General features: G+C 55.3%; 1 protein-coding gene across 1 annotated transcript in view; it reads left to right on the top strand.

Annotated features, from left to right (window-relative positions):
* Positions 1 to 1,042: 1,042 nt before the first annotated feature.
* TAF4 (TATA-box binding protein associated factor 4) overlaps positions 1,043 to 21,113 on the top strand; it is a 54,868-nt gene continuing 34,797 nt past the window's right edge. Inside the window, exons 1-2 of the mRNA XM_087819208.1 lie at positions 1,043 to 1,279; positions 1,357 to 2,397. Of these exons, the coding sequence (XP_087675334.1) occupies positions 1,057 to 1,279; positions 1,357 to 2,397 (1,264 nt within the window). The 5' untranslated portion in view covers positions 1,043 to 1,056. The remainder of the gene's footprint in view (positions 1,280 to 1,356; positions 2,398 to 21,113) is intronic.

Here is a 21,113-nt window from a genome sequence, read left to right as displayed (position 1 = left end):
GGGAATGTCCCAGAAACCATTTTTTGGTGAAAAACAAATACGCCTCCTCCCACCTAGCCCCCAAAACACGCAGAGAACTTTACCCGAAATGTTTTATCTGCTCGCAAACAAGATTTCAGATGACTTACAGGAAGTAAGGGACGGAAAAGGGTCTCTAGATGGGTCCGTTCCCCGTGGAGCACCGGTCCCCGCGGCGCAGCCGGCTCCCTAATGACTTATCTGGAGACCGAGCGGCCGGAGGCCTCCGGCCGGCCTGACTCGCGGGCACCGTCCTCCCGCCGCGCCCCGCAAACGTGCAGCGCGGAGCCCGGTCGCGGACACCCCGCCGGGCCGAAGGGCAGGCCCGCGCTCGCCCCGCCCGGTGCGCCGGCTCCAGCCCCGCTGCACCCCCGCCCCCACCCGGAGCAATGGCGCCGGTCCCGGCCCGCGTCCTTCCAGGGCGCACAGTCTCCGCGGGCGGCGGGGCGAAGGGCTTCGGAGCTGCGGAGTATGGCGCCCAGTCCGCTCCCCTCCTCTCCGGCCGCAGCCATTTTGGAGAGAGCGCAGACAAAGAGCGAGCCCCGACGCCGCCCCGCCAGGCTCGGGCCACAGTCCCGCACACCGCCCGCGCCACGCCGCCCGGCAGCCCGCACCCCTACACCCGTACACCCGAACACCTCGCAGCCCCCAGGCGCCCACCGCCCGCAGCCAGATGCCCGCCGCAGCCCGCCCGCGCCCCGGCCTCTGCCGCTCGCAGCCATTGGCCGCGGCTTTAAAGAGAGCGCTGCGGCCAATCGTCTGCGGCCGGGCGGCCGGGCGGGGGACGCCGCGCCCAATGGGGAAGCGCCGGGCGGCGGGCGGGGGCGGGCGCGCCGCCGCGCCTGCGCAGTGCACCACCGCGCCCCCCCCCCGCGCCGGCCACCCGCGCCCCCCGCCCGGCCGCCGCCCCCGCCCCGCCCGGCGCGCGCCGCCCCCCGCCCGCCCCCGCCAGCTGCCCGCCTGCCCGCCCGCCCGCGCGGAGCCGCCTCCCCGCCCAGCGCCGGCCGAGCGGCGGCGGCGGCGGGCCGAGGAGGAAAGATGGCGGCGGGCTCGGATCTGCTGGACGAGGTCTTCTTCAACAGCGAGGTGGACGAGAAAGTGGTGAGCGACCTGGTGGGCTCGCTCGAGTCGCAGCTGGCGGCCAGCGCGGCCCACCACCACCACCTCGCGCCCCGCGCGCCCGCCGCCGCGCTCGGGAACCACGCCGGAGCCGGAGCGGCCGAGGGCGCGCCCGCCGCGGCGCCGGAGCCGCCCCCCGCAGGTAGAGCGCGGCGCGGCCTGGGGCGGGCGGAAGCCGCCGGGCCCGCGTCTTTACCGCGCCGCCGCCTGTCCCCGCAGGGCCCGCCGCCAAGCTGAGTGCACTCGAGGCCGGAGCGCCGCCGGGGCCCGGAACCGGGGCCTGCGCCGGGCCGGGGGCCGCGCCCGCCGCCAAGCCCGTCGCCCGCAACGGCCCGCCCGGCGGCCCCGGCGCCGCGCAAACTTTGAATGGGAGCGCCGCGCTGGGGAACTCGCTCCGCGCCGCCGCTGCCGCACCTGCTGTCAGCCTGCTGCACAACGGGCCCCCGCCCGCGCCGCCGCCCAAGCCCGCCGCCGCCACTGTCATCCAGACGCCGCCCTTCCGCGGCGCCCCCGCCGCGCCCGCGCCCCTCGCCCCCTCGCCCCCCGCGCCCCCGGCCGCGCCCGCGGGTCCCCCCGCGCTCCCCGCGCCCGCCGTGCCCCCCGCGCCCGCCGTCGCCCCTCCGCCACCCAGCGCCACCAGCCTGGCCCGGCCGGTCGGCCACACGGCGGGACCCCCGGCGGCCGCGCAGAACGGGGCCAGCGCTGCGCCCGCGCCCTCCCCGGTCCCCGCGCCCTCCCCGGTCCCCGCGCCCGCCCCGGCCCCGGCCTCGGCCCCGGCCCCGGCCCCGGCCCCGGCCTCGGCCTCGGCCCCGGCCCCGGCCTCCGCCCCCTCGCCCGCCCAGGGCCCCGCGCCCGCCCCCGCGCCCGCCCCCGCGCCGGCCGCCAACAGTCAGCCGGGGCCCGCCGCCGCGCCCGCGCAGGTGGCCAAGGCCGACTCGCCCAAGACCGCGGTGCAGGCGGCGCCCCCGGCGCCACAGACCCTGGCGGCCAGCTGCCCGGCCGGCGCGGGGGCCGGCATGATCCTCGGGCCAACTATGCAAGGGGCGCTGCCCACCGCCACGGGCCTCCCGCCGCCCGCCCCCGGCACCCCCACCGGGCTGCCCAAGGGCTCAGCCAGCGCGGTCACCCAGAGTCTGCCCAGGACGCCTTCGGTCACCACCAGCGGTATACGGGCCACGCTGACGCCCACGGTCCTGGCCCCGCGCCTGCCACAGCCGCCCCAGAACCCTACGAACATCCAGAACTTCCAGCTGCCCCCAGGTAAGTGACCGCTTAGCGGGTCTCTGCTGCCCCAGCTGGGAGTCTAGGAAGTTGTAGGACTGGAGGATTTAAGGTCATGGGTCTTGCAAGGGCCTGCGGCAAGTTAAGGTGCACCTCTGCCCAGGTGTGGGAGAGTCGCCCAGTGTGTGTGAGTGTGTGTGAGTTCTTTCACACCCAGTGTGATGTGGCAGCCGGGATCTGTTACCTTGTACAGCGGTTGGCTTCAGTTCAGGTCTTTGCGTTGCAAAGTTTCTGTGTCAGTGCTCACAGTTCCTTTGCTGGTCCTGTGTGCCCTTGCTTGGTGTCCCCTCTGTGGACAGCAGCAGCAGCAGGGGCTCCTGGGGACACCTTACTGGGTTATACAGGGCTTGGAGACATAGCCTGGGTTCACACTTGGTGATTTCCCCTCCTGTTTCTGGGATAAGACATGTGGCCTGTGTTTTCACTGAATTCTCCTGCTCCTTTAGTGTCTGGGGCTGTGGTGGTGTTTCCTGATGGTGGGTCAGGCAGAGTGACATTCCCTCCTTGAGGCTGGGCAGGTCTGCATGGAGAGCTTCTGCTTCCCTGCTGATACCAGAATGACAGAGGTCCCAGGGCACCTTGGGGGACTCCTGAGCACAATACCCTTCCTGGGCTGCAGCAGTATTTCAGCTCTTCTTGTCACTACTGTGTCGTTGAGCACAGTGCTCACTGAAAGGACCCCAGTTCCTTTGGTTATGACCGTCCAGTGACATCAGTGGTGGGCATGTGCTCACTGGTTAGTGGGTCTTTGGGAGGTACAGACACAGCCTCTGTGTCCTCCACTCTCAGTTTCCTGTCATCTTGACATCCTTTCAGGTTCTTTGGGTGTGACAGTGCCAGATCCCCACAGCCTGACACGTCCCACTGCTTCACTCTGGGATTCTTAGGCAGAGGGAAACTTTACAGTTGCGGCGCCCTGCTTTCTGTTCCGTCAGCTCTGCCTCGCCTGCGTGGACTGAGTGCCGAGCTTCTGGAGAGCTCCTCCCTTGCTGTGTAGTAACATGTGCTGGTGTAGCAGCTGCCGCGGTGGCAGGAATAGTAGAAACAGCACCTCCAGTGTCCCCCGTGCTTGCTGGAAAGAGCCATAGGTCACCCTGAGAAAGAATTCCAGGGAGTTAAGAAGGAAAGGCTTCCTGTCACCGCAGGTGAGCTGGTCCTGGGGGCAGAGCTTGGCGGGCATCTGTTTTGGTGGGGTGCAGGCAGGGACAGGGCAGCCAGGACCAGTGCTGTGGGAGGTGGTGGGCTGCATGCAAGGGGAGGAAAGGCCCTGGAAGTTACCCGAACACATTGTGTTTGTTTCTCAGTTTGTAGGGGTGTTTTATTGATGGCTCTGTTTTGCTCGTTGTGTATTTTGACCTTTTAGTGGAAAGTATGGCTGATCGTTTACAAACGGGAATTCGTGGTTGTGGTACATGATGTAAGCTGTCAGGAGGCTGTTTACCTGTCTGAGAAGGTGCCCTTTCAATGGCACTGCTGGCTTCAGCACTTGCTTTGCTCTTTGCAAGGATGGTCCCCACGCGGTGCGTTGGTTATTTAAACCTGGTATGAGCTTGTCTGTGAAGTTTGTGAGGTAGACGCTGGGCCTGGCTTTGAAGGGGCAGGGAAAGGTGTGGTGTTTGGGTTCAGGGGATTCCCTTCATCTGAGTCTAGTGTACCTTATTTCTTCTGTGGGCAGGAAGCCGTGGTTCGGAAGGGGTGACCCTGGACTCACACTTTCTGTTCTAACGTCAGTGTGAGGGATGTCTTTGTGTGACAGGTAGGCAGGCAATGGGGTAAAACCTGTGCCCGAGGTCTCTTGAGTCTTTGCATTAGTCTCATGTGTGAGAGCACAGAACAGCTCGTGTTGACATTTGGGTGACAAATGCTGAGAGCTGTGCTTTAAAGGGGCCAAATGCTTTCTAGAAAATAAAAGGTTTACATCCATCTGTTCACCCCCCCTCCCAGGTTGATGCTCTGATCAGAAACTGATTAATTATGTTACTTCATTTTAATAACAGAAGCAAAAAAAAGTATAGTTGAAACTACTCCCAGTGCTCCCCAAAGAGTGCCCTCTTTTAAACAGTACAGTTTAATTCTGTAAACCAAAGTGACAGATGTGAATATTCTGGTTATATCACATAATTGACTGGTCAGAAAATATGAAATTCTCCTATTGGATGTTTCTTTTTCATTGAAGTCTGTCATCATAACAAGGTGTAAGCAAAGGTAGGAGTGACTTACAAAGATAGCTCTTGCTGGGCTAATTGCTTCTTGTTACGACTGTGATACAAATGCTTGGGGCGGGATTAGGGGCCTCAGGGTTGTCAAAGCCACACAAAGGTGTTAAGTGAAATAACAGACTGTGGGCAGTTGGAGAGTGTGAGGGAAGCAGGCCCTTCCTGAGCCCTCCCTTCCTGGGGTCAGTCTGGGTGAGAGGGGGGGCTACCAAGACTGAGTTTGCCAAAACCAAATTCAGCATGAGCCCACTGTGGGCTGACACTGAAGTACACAAGGCCCAGGGCTGCCCCCCAGGGGATGGTGACACCTGTCCCTCTCCCCTTTCACACCTTGTCTGTCTGTCCTGCAGAGAATTTGCTCTCCTGTGGCTCTAAGGTTTGGCCAGGGTGTAGACTCTTGTTCCAGGACAACACCGTTTTTCCCCCACTTGTCCAGGTAGCTTGGCCTCGGGGACATTTGCATGTGACTTATTTAAAGTGAACACTCCTGTCCCGGCCCGGTGGCTCAGTTGGTTGGAGTGTCACCCGCACACCAAAAGGTGGTGGGTTAGGGCGCATACCCAGGTTACGAGTTTGATCCCTGGTCGGGGCATGTACAAGAGGCAACCCGTCGATGTTTCTCACCTCAATGTTTCCTCTCCCTCTCCCTCCCTCTTCTCCTTTCTCTTTCTAAAGTGCATAAAAAAATAAAGCGAACACTCCCGGGGTTAATATGCTTGTAGAGACCAGTGTCTGGGGTGTTGCTTCCCTAACATGTGAATTGAATTATTTGTGGGGAAAGAAAGAGTCCAGTGGCATCTGACGATGCTGCTTGGGCCCGGCTGAGTCGGGAGGGTCATCCCCAGCTGGGTGGTGGAGAGTGTGGTGCTGGGCCCTGAAGTTACAAGAACTGGAAATTCTGGTGGCCGACTTTGGCAGCAAGTGCTTTGTTTGGCACAAGGGATGTTCTCAGAAGTTGAGATTTTCTTACTCAAGGGCACTGTTGCTTTCTGACCTGGGATAGAACGTATTTTTTCTTGGAGCCTTGGTTTTCCCAGCTGGAAGAGGGGTTGGCATTGGTGAAACCCTGTGAAATTGCGTTTGGTGAGTGGCACACACCGCTCTTGCAGAGCTTTTATAGTATTCACATGCTGTCCTGGCCCTTTATGTTTTCACTGGTTTTCAAACATCATGCAGCTGTAGAGGCAATGAGGACTCCAGACAGCTTTGTTGCCATTCAAATTGTGACCAGACGGCCATGTTCTCAGGGACCTAGGAGCCTGCTGCTGTGGCCGATGCTTGTTCTGTAAGTGAGAAACCTGCCCAGTTTGTTCCAGGGGGTCCCAGACATGGGGGACCTGCCCTGCAGGCAGGGGTATAGCGGCCTGCAGAGAGAGTGGACCTGGGTATGGTCTAACCTTTGGCCAAAGGCCTTAACCAGTTTTCCTTTTGCTCTGCTTAGGTAGCAGTGACATTGGAAAGAAAAAGGACTGACTTTTTGGGAGCTGTCCATGGCCAGCACTGGACAGCTCTCCATAGCTAACCTTCCACAGCCCCAGAGGGGATGCTCTGGGTGTGAGCTGGGGGTCCCTCTTCCTCGCCCCCTCTTTCAGCTTCATTCCTGGTGTCCCCAGCATCTCTCAGGTGGACAGAGCCATCTGGGTACTGGGGTGGGATGATGTTTCACACACGTGGGTGTGTTTTGGAGCTAGTGGTCCTCACATTTTAACAACAAGGAGAAGGGGGTACCTTAGGCCCCCACCGTGGGTGTGTTTTCCTGTTTGTGATGCTGGAGGGTGCTGACTGCCCTGTGCTGAGGGCTTAGGACGGAATTACTAGAGTTTGAAATTGGGCGGCTTTCCCAGCCCTTTACAATTTGCCACCCTTCCTGTTTGTTCAGGCTCCGTTAAGAGAGCATTTAGGGAAGTGCTATCCTGGCTATGTGGGTGGTCAGTGGACCCAAGGGGCCAGGGGGCTGGCTCCCAGGGTGGTTCTTTCATCCCCAGGAGGTCGAGTGCCTGGCTCTCAGGTGCCCTTCAGGAGTTGCTCTTAAGCAGCTGCCCAGCGTTCTGTATGTTTATAAATATGACTAGAAAGCCTTTTTAGTCACATGTGAGTTGATCAACCTCATAACAACTGGTTTTGAAAATCTTAAAGCAGAGATTTGAAAGCACTCTGGAGAAAGTTGCCTCAGATTTGGGGAAATTTGCGCAGTTCTCCAAAGTACTTTAACTTTTCTTTATGTTGACGGAGCAGGAATCTCAGGTTGACTCTCTGGTTCTGGGAAACAGTGACTACTCTCAGCTCTGACACTTGCCACAGGCTGGAGGCCGGCAGCGTGACTTAGTGGGCCTCTGACTGTCATCAGACAGGTACAGTAAGGAAGGAAGCACTTCTGTCCCAGGTGCTGTGCGTGGGAGCATGACAGGGACTGTCCTTTCCTGTGGTGGCATGGTGCGTTGCACGTGCGTGCACATGGCATGTCTTGGGATAATTGCCCTGTAACCCTGTGGAGTAGTGAGTGCTGTAAAGTTGTGTGTGAGACTGGGAACTGGTTCTCTCTGTGGTGGGGCCATGAACTCTTTGAATTAGTACTTCTGATTTTTACATGTCCTTGAATGTCTATTCCCAGTAATTAAAATATTTAGGAAACATATAAAAATTGCCCAAATTTGAAAAGCTCATAGATGTCCCTCCTCTCTCCCATTTGTCTGGCTGCCTTCTCTGGCTGCCTCCCTGCCCAGACACCGCTGTGTGTGAGAAGACTGAGGCTGGGATGGAGGCTGGGGACAGAGGCCGGGTGGCGGGGGACTGAGTTAGGGGGTGGAGACCATGGAGCTCCCCTCCCTGCCATTGTGGGCGTTGTGAGCTCAACTCCCTACAGTCTGCTGGCCTGTGGGCCTGTGACGCTGGATCGGACCTTTGCTCTTCTGTCCTGAAGTTAGAGCCTTGATGGGACTTTCCTGCTTCTTCCACCTGGCCTGTGAGGAAGGGGTGCACATGCTTCTGTTGACCCCTGAACTCATGAGGAGCAGTGTGCCAGGTGAATGGGGGTGGGTGGGATAGCCCGTGACATTTGGGAACTTGCACCCCAGAGGGCCTGTGTCCAAATAGTTCCCAGCTCCAGAGATTGGGAAGAACAGAGACAGTTCTTTATGATGCCACAAGATGGAAGTCAGATTTCAGAACCTAAGATGCAAGCAGTAGGAGCTTCTCTAGCCTGAAGTGACTTGTTTTGGGGCATAAGTGGTCAGAGTGGACAGAGTAGGACACTAGGAGCCAGGCCAGCTAAGCCCTCCTCCCCAGAGCTGCATGTGTCCTGGTGTCAGCTCAGCACTGACCTGGAACAGACCACACAGGATAGGGTGAGACTAACACCTTTGGAAGAGAAAGGTGCCGGTAGTGGGGCGGCCGTGCTGTGCGTGCACACAACGTGTCATCACAGGTGACAGGAAGGAGGAGCTTTCCACTTCTGTTAACAATTTTTTTATCCTCACTTGAGGATATCTTTCCACTGCTTTTCGGAGAGAGTGGAAGGGGAGAGAGAGAGAGAGACACGCACCCCAACTGGAGCTGGGGATCGAGCCTGGAACAGAGGTATGTGCCCTTGGCTGGAATTGAACCTGGGACCTTTTGGTCCTTGGGCTGATATTCTTACCACTGAGCCAAACCAGCCAGGGCGCTCTTTCCACTTTAAAATTTTTGCTAATTCTGTGGGACAGTCAGCTGCTTAGGAACAGTTTTTAAAGGAGTGTGTCTGCCTCTCATAGCAGAGCTCTGTCTTTCTGGTTTTAATGTAACCCCCACACGGATGTGTGCAGAGGCTGGTGTCGGCTCGCACAGCAGACCATGGAACAGGCTTGTCTCCTGTCGTCTGCCTTTGTAAGAGAGCTACAGAACAGTGGCATCTTAATATTATGGCAGTTACTGGAAAACTGAAAATGGAAAGCATTTTTTTATAAATATATTTTTATTGATTTCAGAGAGAGAAAGGGAGAGGGAGAGATAGAAGCATCGATGAGAGAGAGAAACATTGATGGGCTGCCTCCAGCATGCCCCCTACTGGGGATTGACCCCGCAACCCAGGTATGTGCCCTGACGGGGAATTGAACCTGTGACCTCTTGGTGCATGGATCGACGCTCAACCACTGAGCCAACCAGCCAGGCAGAAAAGCCTTCTTGATGGAGTTTTAGTGGAACTGTATTATTAAAAAATATTAACCATTTGAAAAATGACTTTTCTACCTCTTTAAAGTTATAAAATTATTTTTATTCATTATAGGAAGTGGGAAAGAAAGGAAAACTGAGTAAAACCACTGTGTACTCACCTCACCTTGGCTGCTGGTGTTTTGGCGTTGGCTGTTGCAGCCCGTGTTTTGGCAGCTGTGCTCTGGCTTTTACAGTCGGGTCGCCCATGGTCCCACTGCTGTGACCCGCGTGAGCCCACTGTGTGTGGAGCGCATCCCCGCCCCTTGGTGATCTTTGAGGCTCCCTTGTTTTGCCTGGTTCTCCACCGTCACGGGCCCTGTGACACTGCTGTGGCTGATGTCCATGACTCTGTGATAAATGACCCTTTGGTGAGAGTCTGTGTGCAGCTCTGTGCACCTGGTGGGTGGAGCCTTTTCCGGGATTTGATACAAACCACCTTTCAGAGGCTGACCATTTATACTTTTGATACCAAGTTTTTAGAACCAGGGCCCAAGGACAACTTTTTGGAAATCGATACATTCTGAAGGCTTCCTCTGGAAAGTTGTATCTGATGTTAATTTGGTTTCTTTGAGTGGCTCCAGCCAGTTCACATGGATGTTGGTGGGGACTGTGGTACATTTGTTCCTTCAATTTTTTCTGGGGTGAGTCTGCAGCCAGGGAGCGGTTGTTGTGGGTGGGGTCCAGGTGCGTCGTCTGTGGTCGAGCCAGGCAGTCAGCAGGTAAGCAGAGCTTTGGCCCTTTTCTCTTGTTAGTGTGATGAGGGAGTAAGCTGCCTGCCAGGCCACGTGACCAAGAGGGCACTGCTGGGCGGGTTGGGGAGGCCTTTCTGAGCAGGTGATGTTAGAACCGAGATCTGGATGGTGAGAAGGGAGCCAGCCATGCACAGCCTCGGCCTGGGTTCCAGGCAGAGGCCCAAGGGGGGTCAGTAAGCAGGTCCTGGCTGGAGTGGGCGAGTGAGGGGCCATGGAGGGCAGGTGGGGCTGGCCGGGCCACGGAGCCGTCTTACCCAGGTATGCTGTGGGATTGAGTTTATTCCAGGTGCCTTGGCAAGCTGTTGGAGGCTTTTAGACAGGGTAGCAGTAAAACCTAAGTTGTGTTTTAAGATCACTTTTGTGTGTGGGCTGTGGAATGCAGGGGTGGTGGTGGTGGCTGGGCGGGGGTGCTGCTGTGGTGTGGAGAGCTGTGGACACACTCACAGGATGTGCTGATAGGTGAGGGTGACTGAGATTGGGACTACCTTCCCTGGATGGGCAGTGGGGGAGGGGAGGAGGAGTGTCCCTGTTGGGACAGGTTAGATCTGAGATGCTGTTTCTGAGAGGAAGCGTCAGAGGTGTATGAGACATTGAATATAAGGCAGGGGCTTGGGGAGGGGTCACATGGGGTCAGAAGTCAGATTAGGTCAGAGTTTGGGAGTCACGGCATCTGGTAGGATTTTCGGTCTTGGGGTGAGACCCCCGCAGGGTGTCTGGTGCTGGAAGAGGTGTGAGGCCCTCCTGGGCGGGCTCTCCAGTGGCTTAGAGGGTGGCAGGGGACAGGTGGCTGCCAAGGAGAGGGTAGCGATTGGGGCCAGGCAAAGCTGTTCCTGAATGCTGCCAGGTCTCTGGGGAGGAAAGGTTTGGGACACTTGTTTTAAAAGGTTTTTATAATGTAGGAATGTTTGTCATTAAGGTAGCAAGTGTCTCCTGGTTTCTTGGCCTTTTTATTTATGAAAGTGGCTTAGAATGGACGTTGCTACTTTGGTGGATAGTTGAGTTGCTAGACTCAGGTGGTTCTGCAGTTTTTGTGTGTGCAGTCCTAGACTTCCTGTGGGTGCTGATGGATGACTCATACGAGTCTGAAGGTTTCTGGAGCCACGTGGACCCGTGAAGGTAATCTGCCTGGATGAAGCTACCGAGGCCAGGCTGGCAGAGGTGAGCAGTTTTTCAAAGACCCTGTGGCGACTTAACAGAGGGGTGGGGCCTGGAGAGGCCCTCCGGGCTGGCAGTGCAGGGCGCTGGCTCCTTCCTGCGGCATCTGCTCGTGAAGCAGTGGATGCAGAGGGACCAGGCTTTTTAAAGAGAAAGCCCATGGAGTGAAGTATTTGTGTGCCCAGCGAGAAGCTGGCTGTGTCTAGGAGCTGGCATGTGTGCTGGAGACCCAGGCGTAGGAGGCTGGACTCTCAGGTTAGCAGGGACTTGTCCTTTGTGGTCCCACCTTGAAAGGTCCGAATGGCTCCCATGTGCTCTGGGGCTGGAGGGGTGAGTGATCAGGAGACACCCTGGTCTGGGGTGCAGTCCCTTCTCCTGCACGGGGAGCTACAGAGGCTGCTGGGGGCTGCCTTGGGGGACAACCAGTACCCCTGATGTGGCCTTGTGGCCCGGCTCTGGCTTGTGAGTTTGGTCTGTCAGTCAATCAGCAAATGTTAACTGAGCACCAGTCCTGGCCCAGCTCTGTGTCCTGTCCTCTGATGGGCTTGTGCTGGGACTGTGGTAGATCCGCATGTTGGGTGGATGTCCAGTCAGTGGTGTCGTTTCTGAAATGGAGTCTCACCAGCCGCTCTGTCCCGGTGCATGTCCCAGATCGCATCTGTCTGTCATGTTCTGTGGACGCTGCAGTTTCTCTGCTGCTCAGGGCTGATTAGATAGCAGGTCGGTGCTGCTTCGTCCTGTACCCACTCAGGAAACAGTTCAGAATGGCTGCTCTGAGAGCCCTGGAGTGAGGTGGTGGAGATGCCCCAGACGGGCTGTAGTTTGTGGTCTTTCTGGGGAGGCACAGAGAGCCCTGAGCTGGTGCCCTTCCATGTCTGAGTCCATGTGGGGCTCCTGCACTCTGTGGCCGACCCCTGCTTTCAAGTCATACTAGGAAGTTTGGAAACCATTGACTGGGTGCCAGCTAGGGTGCCTGTCCTGAACCCATGGTCTAGGCTGCTCTTGTTCGGCGCTGGGGCTTCCCATCCAGACACTCCTCTGCATTGGTCCCCGAGACTGTGCTCCTGACAGTATTGGCTCCATGACTGCAGGGCTGCCGACCTGCTTGGTACCTACTGCTCTAGAGAAAACCGTGTCCCCAGTTGGGAGAGCCAGAGGCCTGGCCTTGGTGACACAGGCAACCTTTTACCTCCTTGAAGTCACACTTAGGCAGGGATGACTTGTGAAAGCACAGAAGGTGAGAAGTCACCAAACTCTGTTCTTGTGTCTGCACACGAGGTGGTGCGATGCGTATGCGAGGGACTGTGTGAGTCAGTCTCGGCGGCTGTGAAGGGCCACATGCTGGTAGGATGTGTGTTCACCTCTGTGCACAGGACATGTTGAGGGCATGTTGGTCCAAGGACTCCCTGCTGGTGGCCACTTCTGCGGGGCTGAGGTGTGGGCATGGGCCTGTGGACAGGTTCTTTATCTTAAGCAATGAGATTTTATTTCTCTGAAAGAGATCTGAGCTATTAGGATAACTTTAGCAACCATTTGATCTGGTGGAAGATCCTGGAGTGGTTATCCTTGGAATTGTGTGTTTTTTTAAACTTTATCAAGCAGCCTCTAGATGCTTGGTGTAGGTTGGTGGGCACTTGCCAGGTGGCTCCCGCCTGGGAGCATGTGGTCTCGGTCCCAGGGACCCTGTGTTTGCAGGCTGAGCTTGCTCTTGGCTGCTCCGCACTCATCCCCTGGCTGGGGCTGCTCCACTTGGGACTCACGCACGGTTCCTGTGGCTTCTGGAATGAAGCCCGGTCTCCCGACAGTGGCCTGACCCGGGTGGTGTCGCAGTCTAGTTCTAACTCCAGCACAGCCTGCTCTCTCCCTCAGCAGTCAGCAGGCCAGGTCACGGCTGCCCTTTGCAGTTGCTGGCCCCTCTGTCCAGAACATGGTTTTCTGGACACCCTGCTCAGCACTCCGGCCTCAGGTCCTGAATGCCTGCTGGACACCCGGTGCTTCCTCAGGATGCTGTGGCCATGTTTGTGGTTTTGGCGGTGGGCAGGTGGTCCTGAGCCTGTGCAGGCGAGGCTCTGTGGGCTCACTGAGGGCAGAGGGCATGGCTGGCTGGTATTCTGGAACCTCAGCATGAGCGTGGTGCTCGGGTAGTGAGCATGGTGCTCAGGTGGTGGGCGTGCCTGTGGCCTGAGTCAGGGCGTCTCCAGGAGGCATTTGTGGTCTGTCCCCTGGTCAGACAGGCCAGGACTTTGGAAGGCCTTTAATTGAGACCGGACTAGGTGAGGACAGGATCCATCCATGTTTAGGGGTCAGATGCGTGGAATTGAATTAGTCACAGTCGTTGGTCCTGGCACAGCCTGCCTTATTTATGTGTCATTTAAACAGTTTAATAAGCACCTGCAAACACCACCCCAGAAGAACTGGGACCCAGCCAGCGTCTCCCCTCACCTTTGGCAGCTACTGTCTCACCCTGTGGTCACCACACCTCCACTCCCCTTTCCCACCTGCTCGTGGCCTCCTCCCAGACATGGGTAAGCACATGGGTTGATTTTAGCTTTAATTTAGTGGAAAGAGCTCCGAACTGTGGGTCACCTTTTGGAACTCTGGCTGGAGAGCAGCTCACCATGCCAGGGTGGTGTGTTTGGTGGATGCAGAGCTACCCAATGTGGCTGGGGGTTCTGGAGTTAGGTGGGTCACATCAGCGTGATGACGATTGTCATAGGGCGTGACTTAAGAGTGGAAGGAGGACACTTGATAATGGAGCCTGGACTTAAGGTATAAGTGATTGTCCCAGGTATGTCCAGTGGCTCTCCTGCTCTGGGTGCTGACATTCTGCTGGGGCTGGTCCCAGGTCACTGAGGAGGCTGCATGCGAGCAGACATTTGTGCCCTGCGTGCCCAAGGTACCTGTGACTGACCCCTGCCTGACTGAAAGGACACACCTTGAGCCTGTGTCCCATGTCCTGTCCCGTAATGTATGAGGAGTCCTGGGTGCGAGCCCTGTGTCTTTGCCACTGTACTATGGCCCGGACAACTTAGCTCTCCAGGTTGAGCATGATGCCCTCTCTTATTTCTGTGGGAGTTTCCTTCTCTTCTAAATAATTTCTCTCCGTCTTTTTTTTTTCGAAATTCCTTTTACTTTTCTAGAGCACTCCCTATATTCAGGTGCATTGTTTTCACGTCATCTCCCCTTTTTGGGTGCCGATCTTCCCAGCTCCCCCTGAGTTGTTCCATGAGAGAGGAACCCTGTGGGTCCCCAGCACCCAGGACAGCACTCAGTGCATAGTAGGCCCACAGGTCCGTGTCTTGTTGGGGACTTTCTTGAAGTGTCTGGTGGTGCTGGCTTGTCTGAGCATGGTAGGGATACGGGGTGGAGAGCCGTGGTGGCACTAGGTACCCTCATCTTGCATGGTCAGGTGGGACTCTTGATGCCAGATTGCCCTCAGTTTCTCAGGAAAGGACCTTCCTCCCCTCATGTCTCTGCCTGGACACACGGCTCTGGGGTGCTGTCCACGTGTTCCCGGTCCCTGTCCACATGTTTCCTGGTCCCCTGTCCACATGTCCCCCAGTCCCTGTCCTCTCTTTGGCAGGCACCTCCCCTCCCTGCTCTTCTTTCTGGGGTCTCCTTTCCTCTTTCATGCGTCTGTTGAAATCTCTGCCCCTGTTCCTGTTCTCCCCTGTTGAGGGGTTGGCACCATTAAATTCCTCTGCTTGTGTTGTTTTGTCCTCACATGAGGATATTGTTCCCATTGCTTTTCAGAGAGTGGACAGGAGAGAGAGAGAGAAAAAAAGAAACATCTATGTGAGAGACACACATGAATTGGTTTCCTCCTGCATGTGCCCTGACTGGGGCCAAGGATCAAGCCTGCAACGGAGGTACGTGCCCTTGGCCAGGATTGAACCCGGGACCCTTCAGTCCGCAGTCAACCCTCTAACCATCGAGCCAAACTTGCCAGAGCAACTTGTGATTTAGTGTAGTCTCAGGGAAGGGGTAGAGAGACAGGACAGGATTCTGCCAGTCAGCCAGCTACCTGGAGGCTACCTCTCCTTAGGGAGATTTTCTTAGGGGGTTGAGGGTCACCTCCTTGGAGTCTCCAATACTAGAATATGGTGTTTTTTTTTTTTAAGTAAAGACTGTTTGTTTAGAGCAGCTTTAGTTTCACAATTGATTCATCCATCCACCTGCTGAAGGACGTCTGGTTGCTTCCATTCCTGTCAATCATGAACAAAGCTGCTGTAACATCCATATGCAGGTTCCTGTGTGGACACCAGCCTACAGCTCCTTGGGGTAAACACCAGGGAGCATGACAGCTGGATCCTACGAGTATTTACTTTTGTGAGAAACCACCAAGCTGTCTTCCAAAGTGGCCGCACCGTCTGCGTTCCCACCAGCAGTGACCGAGCCTTCCCGCTGCTCCGCGGCCTCGCCAGCACTTGGTGTTGTCAGCGCTCTGGATTGTGGCCGTTCTGATAGGTGCGCAGGGGAGTCTCATTGTCGTTTAATTTGCATTTGCCTGATGACATGGGATGTGGAGCGTCTTTGCATTTGCTGATTTGCCACCTGTGCATCTTTGGTGAGGGGTCTGCGAGGGCCTTGGCCCGCTTTTAATCGGGTTGTTTGTTTTCTTACCGGTTTTGAGAATTCTTTATATATTTTGGAAAACAGTGCTGTGTCAGATATGTCTTTTGCAAATATCTCTACCCTCTGAGGCTTGTCTTCTCATTCTCTCAATATTGTCTTTTCTGGAGCAGAAGTTTATCATTTTAATTAAGTTCAGCTCATCAATTTCCTCCTTCATGAGTTGTGTCTTTGGTGTTGCATCTAAAAAGTCACCGAGGTTTTCTCCTGTGTTATCTTCTATGAGTTTTATAGTTTTGTTACTACATTTAGGTCTGTGATCCATCTTAGGTTAATTCTGTGAAGGGTGTAGGTCTGTGTGCAGCTTCAGTGTTTTGCACGTGGATATCCAGTGGTTCCAACACCATTTATTGAGGAGACTGTCCTTTGCTCCTTTGTCAGAGATCAGTTGACCCTGTTTCTGGGGCCTGTTTCTGGGCTCCTGTTCTGCTCCATGGGCCTGTGCGTCTGTTCTTCCACCAGTAACCACACTCTTGATGACTGCAGCTTTCAGTCAGTCGTGAGGTCGAGGGCATCAGTCCTCCAACTGTTCTCCCCCTTCATTGTTTAGTTGGCTGTTCTGGGTCTTTTGCCTCCATATAAACTTTAGAACCAGATTGTCTATATCCCCAAAATAACATGCTGGGTTCTCATGGGGCTTGCATTGAATCTACAAATCAAGTTGGGAAGAACTGAAATCTTGACAATATTTATTTTTGTCCATGAACATAGAATATTCTTCATTTATTTAATTCTTCTTTGACTAATTCTCAGAGTTTTGTAGTTGGCGGCATATAGACCTTGTATGTATTTTGTTAGATTTGACCTAAGTAATTCATTTGGGGTGTACTAATATGAATGGTATTGTGTTTTTAATTGCAAATTCCACTTGCTCCTTACTGGTATATATCAGCCTTATATGCTGCAACCTTGCTGTAACTGTTTACTAGTTCCAGGACTCTGCCAGGCAGGAGAGGGGCTGCCCTGGGAGGGAAGGGGGCAGGAGGAGGATCGGTAGAGGCTGGAGTGAGGGAAGTCCATTTCCTGCTCTGCAGGTGGTTCCGCCTGTCCTAGTCCTCTCGGGCCAAGGTGAGGAGACCCCCCCCAACCAGGTTCCACTGCTGACTAGCTGGGCAGGTCCCCCAACTCCAGAAATCTCAGGTGTCCCATCTGTAACTGGGCAATGAGCAGTGCCCCCTCCAGAGGGAGCTGGCTCAGTCCGAGCCCTCTGGGGCTTTAGGTTCAGGGGGGATTTTGATACTTGTGTAAGAAAGCAACCCTTTGCAGCGACAAAGAGGAGGCCGCCTCATGGTATGACAGTATGGATGTGGTGGCCAAACAATGTTGGTGGCCCTGCCTGTCTGGGTGGCTGTGGGGGTGTCAGGAGGTGGAGGTAGGAGGAAGAAGGGCCTGGGGCAGCCCTGGACGGGGCCCCCCAGGAGCAGGGTCCTAAGCAAGGCTGGTTAGTCAGCTGCCCTGTGTTGGGATGCCCTGGTAGGGGATCTGAGGTGTGGGCAGTGATGGCTCGTCTCTGGCTCCCTTGACTGTCACTTTCCTTGATTGAAATTTGATCATGTAGTTTATGTCCCTCTCACCGAGGAGACCAGGGTCACTTTCTGTGGCAAAGCCCGACTTGTCCCTCTGCAGATGGAGTGCTGCCCTCACATAGAGGGGAGGAGGCTGAGCACTACAGAATGTTGGGCAGGTGTCCCTTTTGTAAGTGTCACCACACGCTGAGGTTCTTTCAGTGAGACTGGCCCTGAAGGTCGGTCGTTGTCCCTCGCTCCATCCTGTGCTGCTCTGATTAAGTCTTGTTCTGCTGGCACATGGGCACACACTTTCCCTTTCACGTGGCAGGTCCCCTGCAGGGGGAGGAAAGTAAGGCGGCACCGTGGGTCTTCCTGTGTGCTCTCTTATTTACTCCTGCCCGCGGAGCTGGAGAGCATGAAAAAACCTGGACATCAGTGCCTGCCCACCACGGCCACGGTGACCTCTCCAGGGAGACAGGACAGTTCAGCAGGACGGGGTCAGGGCTGGAGTGCCGGTGGCAGGGTGGCTGCTGAGGAGACTAGGGCACTTATCTGCCTTGGGACACCAGAGTCCCTAGAAGTGAGAGTGTGTCCTCCACGCAGTGACACTGAAGTCCCACCCTAAAAGAAAAGAGTAAACTGTAGGAAAACATGCTGACCTTTGTGACCTCATGTTGGGAGGTTTCCTAGGGCAGGAGCAGCATCTGCCCTGGAGGAGGAGGTGACAAAGTGGACTTCAGAATTGACAGAAATTCAGAAAGTGAAAGGCGGCTGTGCAGTGAGGGTGCAGCTGGTGAGACTGTGTGTCCAGAGTGCACGGGGAGGACCCACAGCTCCCAGTAGGAAGACACAGCTCTGTAAGAATGGCAGGAGGTGTGCATAGACAGGATGAAGGTATAAAAATGGCCAGCAGACGTGTGACAGATGCTCATATCCTAGAAGACCGTGCAGGTGAAAGCCCCATGGCATACCTGGCCTATCCACCCCCCAGCACGCTGGCATTAAGGGAACCACCACCCCTCCTGGGGGTGGATGTGGTGGGCGTGGAGCCAGCAGAGACAGCAGGTAGGAGGACAGCTTGGCAGTGTGGACTGCCCTGTCCTGCAGTCCTGCTTCGAGAGAAAGACACGTCCACATGATACTGGTGGGAAGCTTTGCAGCTTTACTGATCATAGCCCAAACCCGAAAGAACCTGGAGGTGTGTTAGGTGGTCCGTCCAGGAAGTTGGAGCAGAGTACTGACACCTGCAACAACATGGGGGCAGGGTCTAAAAAGACTGTCCGGGAGAAGCCAGACACAGCAGCCCTCAGTCCGCCTAGCTCAGAGGCAGCAGCATAGTGGCCATGCACCCCGCCCGGGACTGTTTAAGTTGATGGAAGTGTGTTCAGTTTGATTGTGGTGGTGACTGTACAACTGTGTGCATTTGCCCAAACTCATCAGATTGTGCATTTAAAATGGGTGCATTTTATTCTCTGTAAGTTGCACTTTAGCAAAGCTGTACAAAAAGTTCCCACTGGTCCTTCCTCCTGCCCTGGTGTCACACACAATGTCCCAGGGGTGTAGTGGGCTGTGTCTGGTGTCTACTGGTTTGAAGTTCCAGGTCTGCCATCTCCTGAAACCCAGTCGGCAGAGTAAGGCCCTGGGGTGGCCTCTAGGGCTTGTGGGGACTGCACGCACTGCTATTAGGTCTGTCTGATTCTAGCTGTGTAACCTCCCGCCCCTCACTTAAAAACACACACACACACATACACATATATATATATACTTATTAATTTTAGAGAGCAAGGAAGGGAGAGGGAGAGATAGAAACATCAATGAGAGTGTAATCGATGGGCTGCTCCCCGTATGCGCCCTGCTGGGGTTGAGCCCGAAACAGGGCGTGTGCCCCAACTGGGAATCTTGGTGCCTCGACACCCAGCCACTGAGCCATAGCAGCCGGGCCTTCTCTCCTTGCTTTTATTATTTTTTATTTTTTTAAATAATTTTTATTTTTAAAGTATTACAGATGTCCCTTTTTCTCCCCAATGACCCTTTCCCCCCCGTTCCTTCCCCCTCCCCAGTCCCTCTCCCCACCATTGTCCGTGTCCTTGGGTTGTGCATATATGCATATAAATTCTTTGGTTACTCTCTCCCCCTCCACCCCCTCTCGCCCTTCCCCCTGACATTTCGTCAGTCTCAAGTATGCTTCCATGTCATTGAATCTATTCTGCTCGTCAGTTTATTAAGTTCTTTAGATTCCATGTATAAGCGAGATCATGTGATATTTTTCTTTCACTGCCTGGCTTATTTCACTTAGCATAATATTCTCCAGGTCCATCCATACTGTCCCAAAGGGCATGAGATTCTTCTTCTTTACAGCTGCGTAGTATTCCACGGTGTAAATGTCCCACAGCTTTTTAATCCACTCACCTACTGATGGGCACTTGGGCTGTTTCCAGATCTTAGCTATTGTAAACTGTGCTGCTATCAACATTGGGGTACATATATCCTTTCTGATGAATGTTTCAGGATTCTTAGGATACATTCCTAGGAGTGGAATCACTGGGTCAAACGGCAGCTCCATTTTTGGAGTGGGAGCCCTGCTGGCTTGTGTGTGAGACAATGAGAAGTAGTTGTGCCCGTGAAAAGAGGTTCCCGCAGCCCAGTGGACTGGTAGGGACTGCGTCTCCTCTGGGGAAGGTTGTCTGTCTGTGGGGGCCAGGCACCGAACCCCAGGTCTGCTGCGCTTTCCTCCGGGTGTGCTGGTGGTGGTGGCGGCAGTCTCGAGAAGGAATACGCAGTCTGTGTTTACAAGTCTTTAATTGCTTTCTTTCCAAGCAGTACGTGCTCATCATAGAAAGTTTGATGAAGACAGAAAAGTGTGGGAAAGAAATGGGTAGTAACCTTGCGGGGTGATCAAGTGGTTTTTAGATTTGTCCCTGATGTCGTCCCTGGGTCCTGACATCTCCTGCATCTTCCTCTGTTTTGTGGTCAACACAACTTTAACGGACAGGTGCTGAGGTGACCTGCACACTCCTTCTCAGGGCTGGTTGAGTGCCAGCTGTGTCGGGCACTGGCACCTGTGAAGGAGGTGCTGCCGGACGGGGGGCCCCTGCCCTTCCCTCGAAGCTCAGCCACAGTGAGGCAGGGCAGAGGGACCTTCCAGACGGTGGGCTGAGAGCTGCATTTGGGAGCAGCCGGTGGGGGGAGTGGCCAGAGGGCTTGAAGTGGTGGCAGACCTGCTGTGAGGGTGTTAGGCATGAGTGTGATGGGTGGTGGGTGTGTGGGGAGGGTGATGAGTGTGTGGGTGGTGGGTGTGAGTGTGGGGAGGGTGATGAGTGTGAGTGTGGGTGTGAGTGTGGGGAGGGTGATGAGTGTGGGTGTGAGTGTGGGGAGGGTGATGAGTGTGTGGGTGGTGGGTGTGAGTGTGAGGAGGAAGATGAGTGTGAGTGTGGGTGTGAGTGTGGGTGGCGAGTGTGTGTGGGGTCAGTGGGGGTGTGCTCAAACTGTGCTGTTTCTCTCCTGCCTGTGTGGAGGGCTCTCCCTGCCTGAGTTTACCTGGATGTTTTCCTGTCTTTATGTGTGTGTGCTAAATGTCCTTTCCTTTTAGTAGTAAGCTCCCGGGGACTAATTTTTGCGTATCACAAGGTGAGTTGGCTGTGAGAGGGTCCTGGAGGTAGCCTCTTTTGGTCCCCTCACATCTCTGCCCTGGTTGGCAGTGAGCGCTCTCTCGCTGGGGCAGGAGAGCTCTCAGTACCTTTGTTCTCTTTGCCCTGGGCCTGGAGGGGGACTTTGCCCAAAGAGCCGGGAATAGTGTTTAGAGAAAACCAAGACTGGGATTGGTGTTGCTGATGTCACTGCTCTGGGGTCCGAGTGGAGGCAGCCAGCAAGCACATTGCAGACACGTGGGTGAGCTCCAGGCGGTATCCCGATTCAGTTTCTAACTGGTGGGTTCTCCCGTAAGTGCTTTGGCGTGATGTTCGCATCGCTCCTCCCGCACAGAGAATCTTGGCTGCTGGTGATAGGAAGTGTTTATTTACCTGCTGTGTGCACCGGGGCTTAGTTGCAAGTGGACTTAGTGCGTGAAGCTCTTTGTGTGTTCAGACTCCACAGAGATAATTCTTTTTGTGTGTCAGGTACGGGTTTGATATACAGTTTGTTTTAGTTTGTTTGTTTTAGTTTGTTTTCAATTTTAGTTTCTATTTTCTGTTTGTTTTAAAAGATGAAGGAGTTAAGCAAAAAACCACAAAAAAACCACAAAAAAC

Source organism: Miniopterus natalensis, chromosome 7 (assembly GCF_054644295.1).
Source record: "Miniopterus natalensis isolate mMinNat1 chromosome 7, mMinNat1.hap1, whole genome shotgun sequence".
NCBI classification, from domain to species: Eukaryota; Metazoa; Chordata; class Mammalia; order Chiroptera; family Miniopteridae; genus Miniopterus; species Miniopterus natalensis.
Note: the sequence above shows the minus strand (reverse complement) of the source record. Positions and strands in the feature narration are given on the sequence as shown.